Here is a 13,832-nt window from a genome sequence, read left to right as displayed (position 1 = left end):
TCGAATCACCACGGTGTAGTATATTTACATGTACTTACTTGGACTTTTTTTAAAAATTCATCCACGGGTAAGGGTCAAATGGTAGACCGAATATATGGCGATACACGTTTCCCTATAAATAAGGAATAGTTGTTTTTAATTGTTTTTAATGAATATTCAATCATGGGGGTATCCCAAAATAACACCACGGTGTCGTGTATTTCTTTAAAACCACTTACTTGGACTTTATATTATTATTCCTCCATGAATATGATTCAGAGGTGCCCCAAATATTCAGGGAGATACGACCTGTTCTTATCTCAGCTTTTCTGTAATGTATCGAAAACATTAATCAATACATAACTCACCACAGAATCTCCACGCTAAAAAAACCGACTCTAGTTACTTACATATTGAATTATCTGGAGAGAAAGAAACGTTGTCCTTTAATCCGTGCTGGATCTACTAGATACGAGAGGAAGGGCACTGACTATTTGGCCCTAAATCCAGTGCGTGGTTACTCCGTGTCGTGTCCGTAGCGGAATGAATCTCGCTGGCTCCTGGACCCGGAAATGAACAAGGACTTTATTTGTCAATCCCGGCCGGAAAAAGGGGGCGAGAACAGCAGCCATCTTGTAGTGGCTAGCGATGTTCCACTCAACTATTTAAAAAAAGGAATTTAAGATGAGGATATAGCATATGCTCTAATAATAGAGACCTTATCTTAAAAAGGCATGGATATTATACCTAAAAGCGCCATGTCAGGTAACTTTTTTTCATGAATTTATGAAATGGCCAGGTCTATTTCTGGAGGGACCGGTAACGGCGACGAAAATCGTGGCCATCTTAGATTGGGAAAAAGGGGGGAGACTTTTCCCAATTGTATAGTTAACAAGGGAGACCGGTGAGAATAATGTATTACATATGGCATTTCAATGGATACATCCTGAATTTCAATAGTTACTGATATAAGACAAATTTAACAATCGATATACTTTGTGAAGAACACTCCTACATAAGACGCCTCTTCAACACAGAGGAAGGAAAAAACTAAATCTTACAATGTATTCCCATTATCTTTTAGGTAGATAAACTAATTCTTACAATGTTAAATCCTTATTTCAAAAGTTCACACATTCATATCATTTCATTTCGAAACGACCACGAATCCCAATACCATATAATATCCTTATTTCCATAATATTTCATTTTTGACTGGCCATGGATATACATACAAGGTCAAATCAATTTGTGATATAATCCTTCGACAGTCGTCATCAATATCATAATTCAATCACAATTTATCAATTCACATCATCCTGTCTGCATATACGACAATTACAACATACATAAATCGATTTTTCTATATTTTCCGAAAACATTTTCTTGCCGATTCAAATCTCGCTAGTATGACAGTTTCTGAGATCAAGACATGTGATCCTATATAGTTTAGTCTAGATGTTATACAGAGATCTACTTGTTGACAGAGCGCTGTCAAATATTTCAAAAGAAAGAGACTGGTTAGTGTAGACTAATGAATTTTCGCCACTCCTCAAGATTATTCAAACCATTCTTGATAGACCCACACTTGTCTATCCATTTACATTCTAAAGTCTGGAGAATAAGGGACATGTCACCACCTCTACGCGGAAGTTTAGCTTTCTCCACCACTTGCCAAGTTAAATCATTGGCTGTGTGGTCCTTTTCAATAAAGTGATCGACCAAAGGGGCATTCAAAACTTTGCACCGGATACGGCTCCTATGTTGGCCGATCCGCGCCTTTACTGGTTGCATAGTTTGTCCTATATAAATTAGATCACAAGGACACCAAATGCAGTAAATGACATTAGAGGTTGAGCAATTTGTTAGGTCATGCAATTTGATCTTGATGTTGCCATGTACAAAGAATTTTGTTTCTCTTGTGAGGCTGCAGGCCATGCAGTTCCCGCATTTATAATGCCCTGTCACCGATGGTAATGACCAAAGTTCTTGTATGCTCCTTTCGTTTTTATATACACTAGTGTCTGAGTGAACCAGGTGATCTCTGATGTTTTTTCCTTTTTTAAAAGAAAATAGGGGCATTTCTTTGCAACAATCCAAAGTGTTCAAGGTGGACCAATGTTTTTTGATTATCCGCTGTATCTGCGTGCTCCATGGACAGAAGGTGGTAACACACAAAACTTTTTTTATTGGTTCTCTCACTGTTTTCTCTAATAAGACCTCCCTAGGACTAAACCAGGCCCTCTTCATTGAGGTTTTAACCAATCTCTTGGGATATCCTCTTCACGTAACCTAGAACTTAAAAGGTTTGCCTCTGTGAAGAAATCCTGTTTCTCTGTGCAATTTCGTCTCAACCTCAGAAATTGGCCATATGGTAGGCCATCTCTGAGGGACCTAGGATGGAAACTGTTATACTGCAACAGTGTATTCCTATCTGTAGGTTTTCGATACAGTGTAACATTTAGGTGGTCATCTCGACATCTGATTTTAAGGTCTAAGAAAGGTACCATTTCTTTATTTTTGTAATATGTGAAAGTGAGTGCAGACTGGCAAGTATGTAAGTATGTTATGAATTGATCCAGATCTTCAGTGCCTACCCAAACAAAGAAGATATCATCTATATATCTCTTCCAACACTTGATGTTAGTGTGGAAGGGATTGTTGGTGTTGATGATGTATTTTTCTTCTAGGTCTCCAACGTAAAGATTTGCCAAATTTGGGGCAAAAATTGCACCCATGGATGTACCTGAGCATTGCTGGTAGTAATCAAAAATATTACAAAAATAAAGAAATGGTACCTTTCTTAGACCTTAAAATCAGATGTTGAGATGACCACCTAAATGTTACACTGTATCGAAAACCTACAGATAGGAATACACTGTTGCAGTATAACAGTTTCCATCCTAGGTCCCTCAGAGATGGCCTACCATATGGCCAATTTCTGCGGTTGAGACGAAATTGCACAGAGAAACAGGATTTCTTCACAGAGGCAAACCTTTTAAGTTCTAGGTTACGTGAAAGAGGATATCCCAAGAGATTGGTTAAAACCTCAATGAAGAGGGCCTGGTTTAGTCCTAGGGAGGTCTTATTAGAGAAAACAGTGAGAGAACCAATAAAAAAAGTTGTGTGTGTTACCACCTTCTGTCCATGGAGCACGCAGATACAGCGGATAATCAAAAAACATTGGTCCACCTTGAACACTTTGGATTGTTGCAAAGAAATGCCCCTATTTTCTTTAAAAAAAGGAAAAAACATCAGAGATCACCTGGTTCACTCAGACACTAGTGTATATAAAAACGAAAGGAGCATACAAGAACTTTGGTCATTACCATCGGTGACAGGGCATTATAAATGCGGGAACTGCGTGGCCTGCAGCCTCACAAGAGAAACAAAATTCTTTGTACATGGCAACATCAAGATCAAATTGCATGACCTAACAAATTGCTCAACCTCTAATGTCATTTACTGCATTTGGTGTCCTTGTGATCTAATTTATATAGGACAAACTATGCAACCAGTAAAGGCGCGGATCGGCCAACATAGGAGCCGTATCCGGTGCAAAGTTTTGAATGCCCCTTTGGTCGATCACTTTATTGAAAAGGACCACACAGCCAATGATTTAACTTGGCAAGTGGTGGAGAAAGCTAAACTTCCGCGTAGAGGTGGTGACATGTCCCTTATTCTCCAGACTTTAGAATGTAAATGGATAGACAAGTGTGGGTCTATCAAGAATGGTTTGAATAATCTTGAGGAGTGGCGAAAATTCATTAGTCTACACTAACCAGTCTCTTTCTTTTGAAATATTTGACAGGGCTCTGTCAACAAGTAGATCTCTGTATAACATCTAGACTAAACTATATAGGATCACATGTCTTGATCTCAGAAACTGTCATACTAGCGAGATTTGAATCGGCAAGAAAATGTTTTCGGAAAATATAGAAAAATCGATTTATGTATGTTGTAATTGTCGTATATGCAGACAGGATGATGTGAATTGATAAATTGTGATTGAATTATGATATTGATGACGACTGTCGAAGGATTATATCACAAATTGATTTGACCTTGTATGTATATCCATGGCCAGTCAAAAATGAAATATTATGGAAATAAGGATATTATATGGTATTGGGATTCGTGGTCGTTTCGAAATGAAATGATATGAATGTGTGAACTTTTGAAATAAGGATTTAACATTGTAAGAATTAGTTTATCTACCTAAAAGATAATGGGAATACATTGTAAGATTTAGTTTTTTCCTTCCTCTGTGTTGAAGAGGCGTCTTATGTAGGAGTGTTCTTCACAAAGTATATTGATTGTTAAATTTGTCTTATATCAGTAACTATTGAAATTCAGGATGTATCCATTGAAATGCCATATGTAATACATTATTCTCACCGGTCTCCCTTGTTAACTATACAATTGGGAAAAGTCTCCCCCCTTTTTCCCAATCTAAGATGGCCACGATTTTCGTCGCCGTTACCGGTCCCTCCAGAAATAGACCTGGCCATTTCATAAATTCATGAAAAAAAGTTACCTGACATGGCGCTTTTAGGTATAATATCCATGCCTTTTTAAGATAAGGTCTCTATTATTAGAGCATATGCTATATCCTCATCTTAAATTCCTTTTTTTAAATAGTTGAGTGGAACATCGCTAGCCACTACAAGATGGCTGCTGTTCTCGCCCCCTTTTTCCGGCCGGGATTGACAAATAAAGTCCTTGTTCATTTCTGGGTCCAGGAGCCAGCGAGATTCATTCTGCTACGGACACGACACGGAGTAACCACGCACTGGATTTAGGGCCAAATAGTCAGTGCCCTTCCTCTCGTATCTAGTAGATCCAGCACGGATTAAAGGACAACGTTTCTTTCTCTCCAGATAATTCAATATGTAAGTAATTAGAGTCGGGTTTTTTAGCGTGGAGATTCTGTGGTGAGTTATGTATTGATTAATGTTTTCGATACATTACAGAAAAGCTGAGATAAGAACAGGTCGTATCTCCCTGAATATTTGGGGCACCTCTGAATCATATTCATGGAGGAATAATAATATAAAGCCCAAGTAAGTGGTTTTAAAGAAATACACGAAACCGTGGTGTTATTTTGGGATACCCCCATGATTGAATATTCATTACAAACAATTAAAAACAACTATTCCTTATTTATAGGGAAGCGTGTATCGCCATATATTCGGTCAACCATTTGACCCTTACCCGTGGATGAATTTTTAAAAAAAGTCCAAGTAAGTACATGTAAATATACTACACCGTGGTGATTCGATGATTATCTCTATAATTGAATTCACACCATGAATTAAAATAAATATATGTTCCTTACCTATAGGTTTGGACGTAAACCTCTATCCTCCTCATCCTTTGCATACTGGATCCGATAAGGACTATTGTATGCTAAAAACTGGTAAGCCATAAATTAAAAATCTACAAACCTTTAAGGTTTTTAACCATATATATTAGTAATTTGATTCTAATATAGTTATACTTGCCCTCTTTCTTCTTCCCTCCACCAGTCCCCATATTTACAGTCCTGATGAGACCCGGTATTTAGAAGTGGGTCGAAACGCCGTCGACAAACGAAATAAGAGACAGCTTTGACTGGATTATTATATATTGTTTACAAACTGTCCTTGTTAATTTTTCCAATAACCTTTTACACTTTTATTATTTTTGTTTATTTTTGTGAGGTTATGGTTTTCTTCACTGGGGTTTACTTTCCACTGCGAATGTAAGAAAGAGAGGAGTTGTGTATATACAATATGTTTTTATATGTGATTTAATGAAAAATTTGTGTTAAATAAAAGACCTCGGCTGAGGCTTGGTAAATTATGAAAGGTCGTGTGTAGGCTTACTGTGTTTATCATTGACTTCATGTTTGTTCTGTGAGAGATTAATTCAAACACAACTATTGATGTTGTATGCGATAGATGATTATCTTCAAATCAGTTCCTTGTGAACATTGTTTTGTAGTACGGTTGGGAGTACCGGCACTTTTTTATTTTGAGAGGGAGAGTCCCGGCACTTCTCGAGACAGACGTAATACATTTATTTAGAGGGTACTTGCACTTCTCGGAAACAAGCAGGTACTCTGGTAGGGAGTGCGTGCACTTCCATTTTCCCATTTCAAGTACTGCCTATGCATACAAAGCAGAAAGTTCTGGAAGGTTACAGAAGCGAGAGTCGTAACGGAGCGTAACTGGCACTAAAATCACTTTCGGTGTTTACCAAAAGTAGCATGTTGTTCATCATAAACTATGTGACTGAATAGAGCTCGGAGCCTTGGGGTTACTGACTGTTCTGTAATGTTGGCATTCGTTTTGGCTCTGCCTGTGAATGTAACACCTCTACAGAGTGGTTCGTGTTTCTACAGAACGTCAAACAGTGCTTTGGTGTCTCCTCCTAAACCAGGTAATTCAGTGAACAACATCATGAACAACAACACGAAGCTTGCTGTGTGAGCACCTGCACGTGGGAGCTATAGGGTGTTTCCTGGAGTTCCCTTGGGTTAGCTGAGCTGTCTGCTGCATGCTGTTCTGTACAAGGCTTTCCCAGGCACATGGTAGACTGGCCCTTTCTCTTTCTTCCAGTGTACTGTGACGTGTGGACATGGCCTGAGGTACCGCGTGGTGCTCTGCATGGATCACAGAGGCATGCACACTGGGGGATGCAGCCCGAAAACTAAGCCGCACATCAAGGAAGAATGTCTCGTGCACACGCCCTGCTACAGGGCCAAAGGTAAGGAGACAGACTACACCTGTTCTTTGTTCAGAGTCATACTTAGCATTCCTTTACGTATGCAGTGTGAGTGGAAGGGATTAAAATCATTCCTACGTGTGTGGTTTGACGTTCTTTTTCTTTCTCTCCATGCTCTATTAATACCTTTAAAAGAGGTGTAGAGAGGATCTTGCGCAGTGTGAGCACCACCCTGCAGAGAGCGGGTGGAAGTTTGACATGCTTTAGCTGAGCTCCGCAAAAGCCACATACACAGGTTTAAAACAAGGAATGGTGTTGGACCTGTCATCCTTAGGGTGGTCTTACCCCAACGTTTTGCCTTTTGCCTCCCACTCTTTGCTGTATCTTTTTGTTGGCCTTAGAACTCTGAGCACTCGAAAACTGCTAACCAGTGCTAAAGTGCATGTGCTTCTCCTCTAAACATGGTAACATTGGTGTAAACCTAAATTGCATATTTAGTTTACCTGTAAGTCCCTTGTAAAGTGGTACCCCTTCTACCTAGGACCCTTACACTAAATGCTACTAGTGGGCCTGCAGCACTAGTTGTGCCACCTACACAAGTAGCCTGTCAAACCTGTCTTTTAAACTTTGCATTTAAAACCTTGCCATGCCCTAAACCTCCCCTTTTATTACACATATGTCACCCCTAAGGCAGGCCCTAAGTGACCATAAGAACAGGGTGTTGTGGAACTAAAAGGCAGGGCATGTACTGTTAAGTTTTACATGTCCTGGCAGTGACAAACATCTACATTTGTTTTTCACTGCTTTGTGGCTTACTCCTTCCATAGGCTAGTATTGGGGATTCCTTAAAATACATTTTAAGCTGTAATTCTTGATTGCAAAGGAATAGCCACTTCACGTTAGAAATGCCACTATTAGAAAGTGGATATTTCTCTGCTCTTAACCGCTTCGCTGCAGCCGGAATTCCCCTGCAGTGCGGGCGAATTCCACGCGTGCGTGGTTCGGACAGCCCTCGACCGTCCCACGCCCACCATGATGTCAGACGGCCGGGGACCGTGCGATGCATCGAAGAGGTTAACTGAGTTCTGTGGGCCTGCAGCCAGCCTCCAAGGGTAACAGATACACTTTATCCATACTCTCTAGACAACCACAACAAAAGAAGCTGACCAATAAGAAGCAAGCAAAAGAAGGTTGAGTGTGACAGGGGATACATCTGCATTCATCTGCATGCTGATAGTCTTCCTGGGCAGGGAGAAGGAGAGGTGGTTCAAACTTACATCCGAATAGGTGGTGTCCTGCCTCCATTCAAAGGGTTGACTATACTGTTATATATACAAAAACACCGAGGAGCGGCTGACCATGAGTTCAGCACATCAATCTCAATTTGTATAGATTTAGAGTTCTGTGCAATATGCCTCCGGAGCTTGCCGCAATGAAGCTCCACTGGCATCCAGAGAGAAAGATATATCCGTTGTGGAGGGTGCACCAGAGAGAAGAAGTCAAAATCACTAGAGTAAGTCCATAAAGTTTCTTTTATTCTTCAAAGTAGTAAAAGTTTGGACATCAGCCAACGCTTTCGTTCAATGAGAACTTCGTCAGGGCTATTGATAACAATGAAAAAGTGGTATTCCAAAACGACTCCAAGTCTAAGTAAATACAAATATAAATAAAGACAGAAGGAAACCTCACAATCCTGGGTCATATCAGTCACATCCAGCCGTAATACTCTGGATGCATTCCTTCGCCTTAATACAGGTCCAATATTCCTCGAGGAACCCCTCCCCTACCCATTGCCAGGGCGATGAGGCTGCTGAAGAACTCAACAGCGCTATCACCACCCTTGCCGCACTCAACCGAGCAATTCACCGAGGCACTATCACCACTGCGGGAGCACCGTATAGGAGGTTGGCACTGTCGGATACTTCTCCTGCTGCCTCACAAAGGAATTTGTTGTGTGCAGCCGGACCAAGTGGTCCTTGTTACTGTGCTGCGCTCCTTGCAACTGAGTGCACAAACTTTTCTTCTGTCTACAACCAAACCCGAGCAGTCCCTGTGTTACTGTGCTGCGCTCCTCGCAGCTACTGTTTTGATTCCTTAACTCACTACAAGCCAGTTGCTCTACAGTTGGGATTGTGACTGAACTCCCAGAGGGACAATAAATATTCTTATAGAAGCGCATTATCTCTTCTAGGAATCCAGCACTATGCATCTGTTGAAAATGCTCATAAATGTTTACCTTGATTTATTTAAAAGAGATATACCTCTTGAGCTACTGATTAGATTTTTGTTGTTTTGCTCTTATTTAATTCAGATAAACATCACCTATTTTTCTAAACCTGTGTGTAGTCTTTTTATGGTGTAGTTATTGTGTTAGTGTGTGGATGTGTTGCACAAGTACTTTACACATTGCCTCTTCTGATAAGCCTGCCTGCTCTGCGCAAAGATACCTGGGTGGGGGAGGGGCACAGGTTATCCTAGGATCTAGTTTACCCTGACCAGAATGGTAAGTTGTGTCTGGCTTAGGTGCATACCCTAGCCAACCAAAAGCCCAATTTCTAACAATTGGCAAAGTTAATAGGTCTTGCCTACGAGAGGTGTTGGCTTTGTCAAGGTTTTTAGCCACGTTGTAAAGCAGCATGACTGAAAGTTTGAAAGAAAAAAGTGCAATTGGCCAGCACTATACAATGGAGCGAGGGTGGGTGATTCGGGTAAACACGGACAACAGAGGGATGGCGGGTTGAGGGGCAGCACGGACAATGGAAGCAGGGAGGGCAGATGGGGGGCAATACGAACATGAAGGAAGGGTAGGTGGAGCTAGGGCAGGTGGGAGGGGAAACACGGACAACAAAGAGAGGACAAGTGGGAGGGGCCACGTGGACAACAGAGGGAAGGCGTGCAGTACTTTTTAGGTCTCGCCTGACCCAGCGCATGCGCTGGTCTGGCGAGACTTATTGAGAGGGCTCCAAAAAGTGCTACCAGGCCAGCCTAGAGCTACAGTGCAAGTGCGCGGGCGCGCGTGCAGCGCTTTTCCGCGATTACTTTCACTTTCGGGGCCGCATGGCCGCTTTGATGTTTGATCGTGATCGTGATCACTTTCACTTTCGCGGCCTCACGGCTGCTTGGCATAGCCAATAGGTCTCGCTTTTGGGACCTTATAAGTATTTAGTTATGCAACTGTTGCATGGCTAAACACTTATAAGGTCCCAAAGGCGAGACCTATTGGCTATGCCAATGCTTGTTTGTTATGGCGTGTGAGGAAGCAGCTCAGACAACAGAGGAGGTCAAGTGGCTGGTGCAAAACAGACATTGGGGATGGAGTGGGAGGGGCAAAGCAGATGCGAGGGGCAACACAGATAATGGTGGGAAGGCTGGCAAGAAAGGCAACATGGACAACAGAGGGAGGGTGGACTAACATGGAAAAAGGAGAAGGGCAGCAGGTAGGCGAGGCAATATGGCCAATGGGGGAGAGGTGGTGGGAGGGGCATATGGACAATGGAGCGATGGCAGGCAGCTCTTTTTTTGTTATGGTGAGAGGCGACACGGACAACGGAGAGAGGGCAGATGTCTGGTGCACAACAGACAATAGAGGGAGTATGGCAGGGGTAACATGGACAATGGAGGGAGGTGGGTTGGGGCAACAAGGACAACAGAGGGAGGTGGGAGGGGCACAGTGCTTAATTTGTAAAGGAATGACTGATGGCTCTGCTCAGAAGTCCACAGCTGGTTCAATTAAATGTTGGCGCACCCACTACCAAGGCTGGGTAGTTTTAAATCCACCTCATGAATCTTTCATTTACTCCCTGCCCCTTTACCTCACTCTTGCAGGCTCCTGCTTTCTCCCTTTATAACAGTTTTTCTGTCCTTCTTTTCCTCCGTCTTTATGCTTTGTTTGTTTTTCCCTCTCTTGCTCTCAGTTAATGTCTAATGCAGAAAAATAAGTGCCAGTTCCCTAAAATGAGTGTCGATGGCCCACACTGGCAACCACCGACTCAAACTAAGCAGTAGAGGGGCAACACAGACAGCGGAGGGGGAGAGAGCTGGAGTGGCAACTAGGATAATAGAGGTAGAGCAGGTAGTGGGGACAATACAGACAACAGGACTAGGGCGGGTGTTGGAGAACATGGACAATATAGAGACTGAAGGTAGGGGGCAACAGGACAGACAGCAGAGGGTAAGTGGGGGGGACGTGAAGGGGAGAGAAGTACACAAGGGCGGCAGCTGAAAAAGATGCACTCTGATGGAGTGCTAAAACAAAAAGAGAACAGTAGCGTTTACAAAAATGTGCAGTGGAAGGGCACAACTAATGCGCCCATGCTCCAAGGAAGGGACAAACCCACAAAGTGGAAGAAAACCTCCAGCAGCTGACCAATAAGAAGCAAGCAAAGGAGAGTGACAATGAAGCCAACCAACAGTGATAATTGGGTAGGCTTAAAGCCCGCTGTTAAAAAATAATATGTCTCGCAAGAGACAGCGCTTGCACCTTCTTAGGCGAGCCCTAAACAGGCAGGCCAAAGTCGCCTTGGTGTGCTCTTAGCTCATCAAACAAATTGAGTTCAAGTCTTAATACCTTAGAGGCGCGGGAGTGTCATCAGACACAGCTGCAATTTTGTCAAGACATAAAGAAATGGAGGGGCAAACATGAGCATTTACAAAAATGCACCAGAACGTCTGAGGTGAAATCTGGGGGAAAAAAAGAAAAAAAACAATAAAACAAATTAACCATTTTAATAACAGTCTCTTTGAATTTAGTTCTTATAATAACTACTAGTTTAGTATTGCACGTCTGGCATTTCTAATTGTTGGAAATAACAGTTGCCAGTACCAGCCAATTTCATTGCATGTAATTTATCTAAGTCTGAAGGCTGGGAGGCTGAGTTGACCTTAACTCGATTTGAACTCAACACCTGTAGGTTATTGCACAGTGTTCAACTCACTGAGCCACCTTCTGGCCATATTAAAGTCATTAGATGCATTTTAATGCCTACAAGGAATCAGACATATGTAAAAAGCTCAAAGTGCCTCTATGGAGCTAGGGTGAGTCAGCGTTGCTGACTGTTAGTGGACAAATCAACAGGAGGCTGGTAGTTTGAACTTGCGTTGAAAGTTACTGTAGGTCTGTAAGAGATTTCTTGAGGAAAAATTATCCAAGCATGAGTTGGTTTCAGGCAATAAGGGTTCCACAGCCTTGGACTTTATATCGGTAAGGCCTTGATATTTTAGTGCAGAAGTCCTTCCGCCTTCCTCTTCAAGGACCTTCCAAAAAGTGGGTGTGCACCGTCAACCATTTGGACACCCTGACCAGAAGTAGCACTGGCCACACTGGTGCAAATTCGACTCCCATCTCTGGGAGAGAATTAGTTGCCGGTATATCAAAAGTGCCAGTTTCATGACTGGCGGAAATGAAAAATAATATAAAAAACACACAGCTTCAACAGGTAAGATCCAGTTGTATGTGATGGACCTACTGTTTTACACATCTTAATTCATTGATAAAAACACAAGGAAATAATTTTGCAAAACCAGCACAACCTTCTGCTACTTGTGCACACCCACCTGTGGTTAAGCATTGGGATGAAGAAAATTTTTATTTGCTTCCCTCTATAGCCACCAGGCGTGATGTCCATAAAGGGCACCTTCAGACTAAAGAGTTTTTAAAGATGTCCTCAGAGAGAATAGTAAGCCTAGAACATGAATAACAAATATAAAAATACCCACTTCATTTACGACAACTCTGGCAGCAGGATTGTTTATGTTTGAGATTTATAAAGCGCCTAGCTGCCCCAGACAGGGACGTTGCAGCACTAAGAATCCATCCTCAAGGGCTGTAGGGGTAAGAATTCGAACAACCAGGTTTTTAGTTGGTCTGTGAAAGCAGCCTCCGACCTGCTTAGCCGATGTGCAAAGGGAGGCTGTTCTGGAGTTTGGGGGCAATATATCCGAAGGTTACGTGATTAGTTCACATATAATTAGTGCTCCCGGTTTTATAGTATTTATATTTTTGTCATTTCTGTCTGTATTTATCCATATTTATTTTTTGATAATTTTACCTGTATTTATACATATTTATTTTAAGGTGTGTGAAAAAATGAAGCTGAAATGTGTATATTTCTGCATTTATTTAACCAGTTAATGTGCACTCGTGCCGGAACGCCTGACAGGTTTCAATGATATATACACACTCAGATGGTAAAATATCCACTTGTAAGAAAATATGTCAATTTTAGTATCAAGGTTGTGCAAATCTACTGCTGTTTAAGGCTCTTTACTAAAATCCCTATATTTTTGTAATCCCCTTGCCTGTTAATCTGCACAGCTATTGTCTAACCCTGGGTGTAGTACTATGCTACGCTCGCGGAGCGTACGTAGTTTGCGCTACTACACACTACGCGAATTGCACGTAGCACAGTGCAAAAACGCGTAGCGGGCATTTTTTGCTTGCTCGCGGTCCTCAACGTCAAGTTGGGGACCGCGAGCGAGCAAAATCAACATCCCGGCGAGACTTTTTCCTCATTCGCGATCAGCAACATCAAGTTGACGATCGCGAGCGTGGAAAATAAACCTCCCGACGAGTTTCTCAACGCGGGGAGGTCAGGTTTCTCATTACGAGTGGTCGTGTATGCTCGCGACGAAAAATTACCAGTCTGCGTTGAGAAAGCTGCCGCTAGAGTACAAATCTACTTGAGCTGCAGAAAAGGACCGCTTGCACTGTGCAAGATGCCGTTTGCAATGATTGCACAGTGCGGACAAGCATCCGGCACTGTGCAATCAGTGCGAACAACATTTCCCTACTGCACTACGCAGTTCGCATAGCTACGCGTAGCGTGCGTAGTGCGAAGTGCACTCCGCGTAGCTCCGCGTAGCGCTACTATGCAAACTACGCCCAGGGTTACTATTGTCCTGGCAGTCATGATTGACAGCATATAGAATCATTCAAAAACAACCCAATTTCTGTTTTTATCCACATTTAAAAATAAATACAGACAGGAAAATAAATGGTTTTCTGGCTGTATTTATCTGTATAAATCATTAAAAACGGAAAACAGAGAGCCTTACATATAATACACACTGCCCCCTCCCCGAGGCTTTCTTGTATCTTCGATTATGTGCTGCAGACAAAGATATATAATTTGGCCATTAATACAAAG

General features: G+C 42.1%; 1 protein-coding gene across 1 annotated transcript in view; it reads left to right on the top strand.

Moving 5' to 3' along the window:
• Window positions 1–13,832, top strand: part of ADAMTSL1 (ADAMTS like 1) — a 731,209-nt gene that overhangs the window by 490,405 nt on the left and 226,972 nt on the right. Inside the window, exon 12 of the mRNA XM_085634733.1 lies at window positions 6,582–6,729. Coding sequence (XP_085490859.1) covers window positions 6,582–6,729 — 148 coding nt within the window. The remainder of the gene's footprint in view (window positions 1–6,581; window positions 6,730–13,832) is intronic.

The sequence above is a fragment of the Triturus cristatus genome, chromosome 2_1 (assembly GCF_964204655.1).
Source record: "Triturus cristatus chromosome 2_1, aTriCri1.1, whole genome shotgun sequence".
In the NCBI taxonomy this organism is placed as follows: domain Eukaryota; kingdom Metazoa; phylum Chordata; class Amphibia; order Caudata; family Salamandridae; genus Triturus; species Triturus cristatus.
This window is presented reverse-complemented; position numbering and strand designations above follow the sequence as displayed.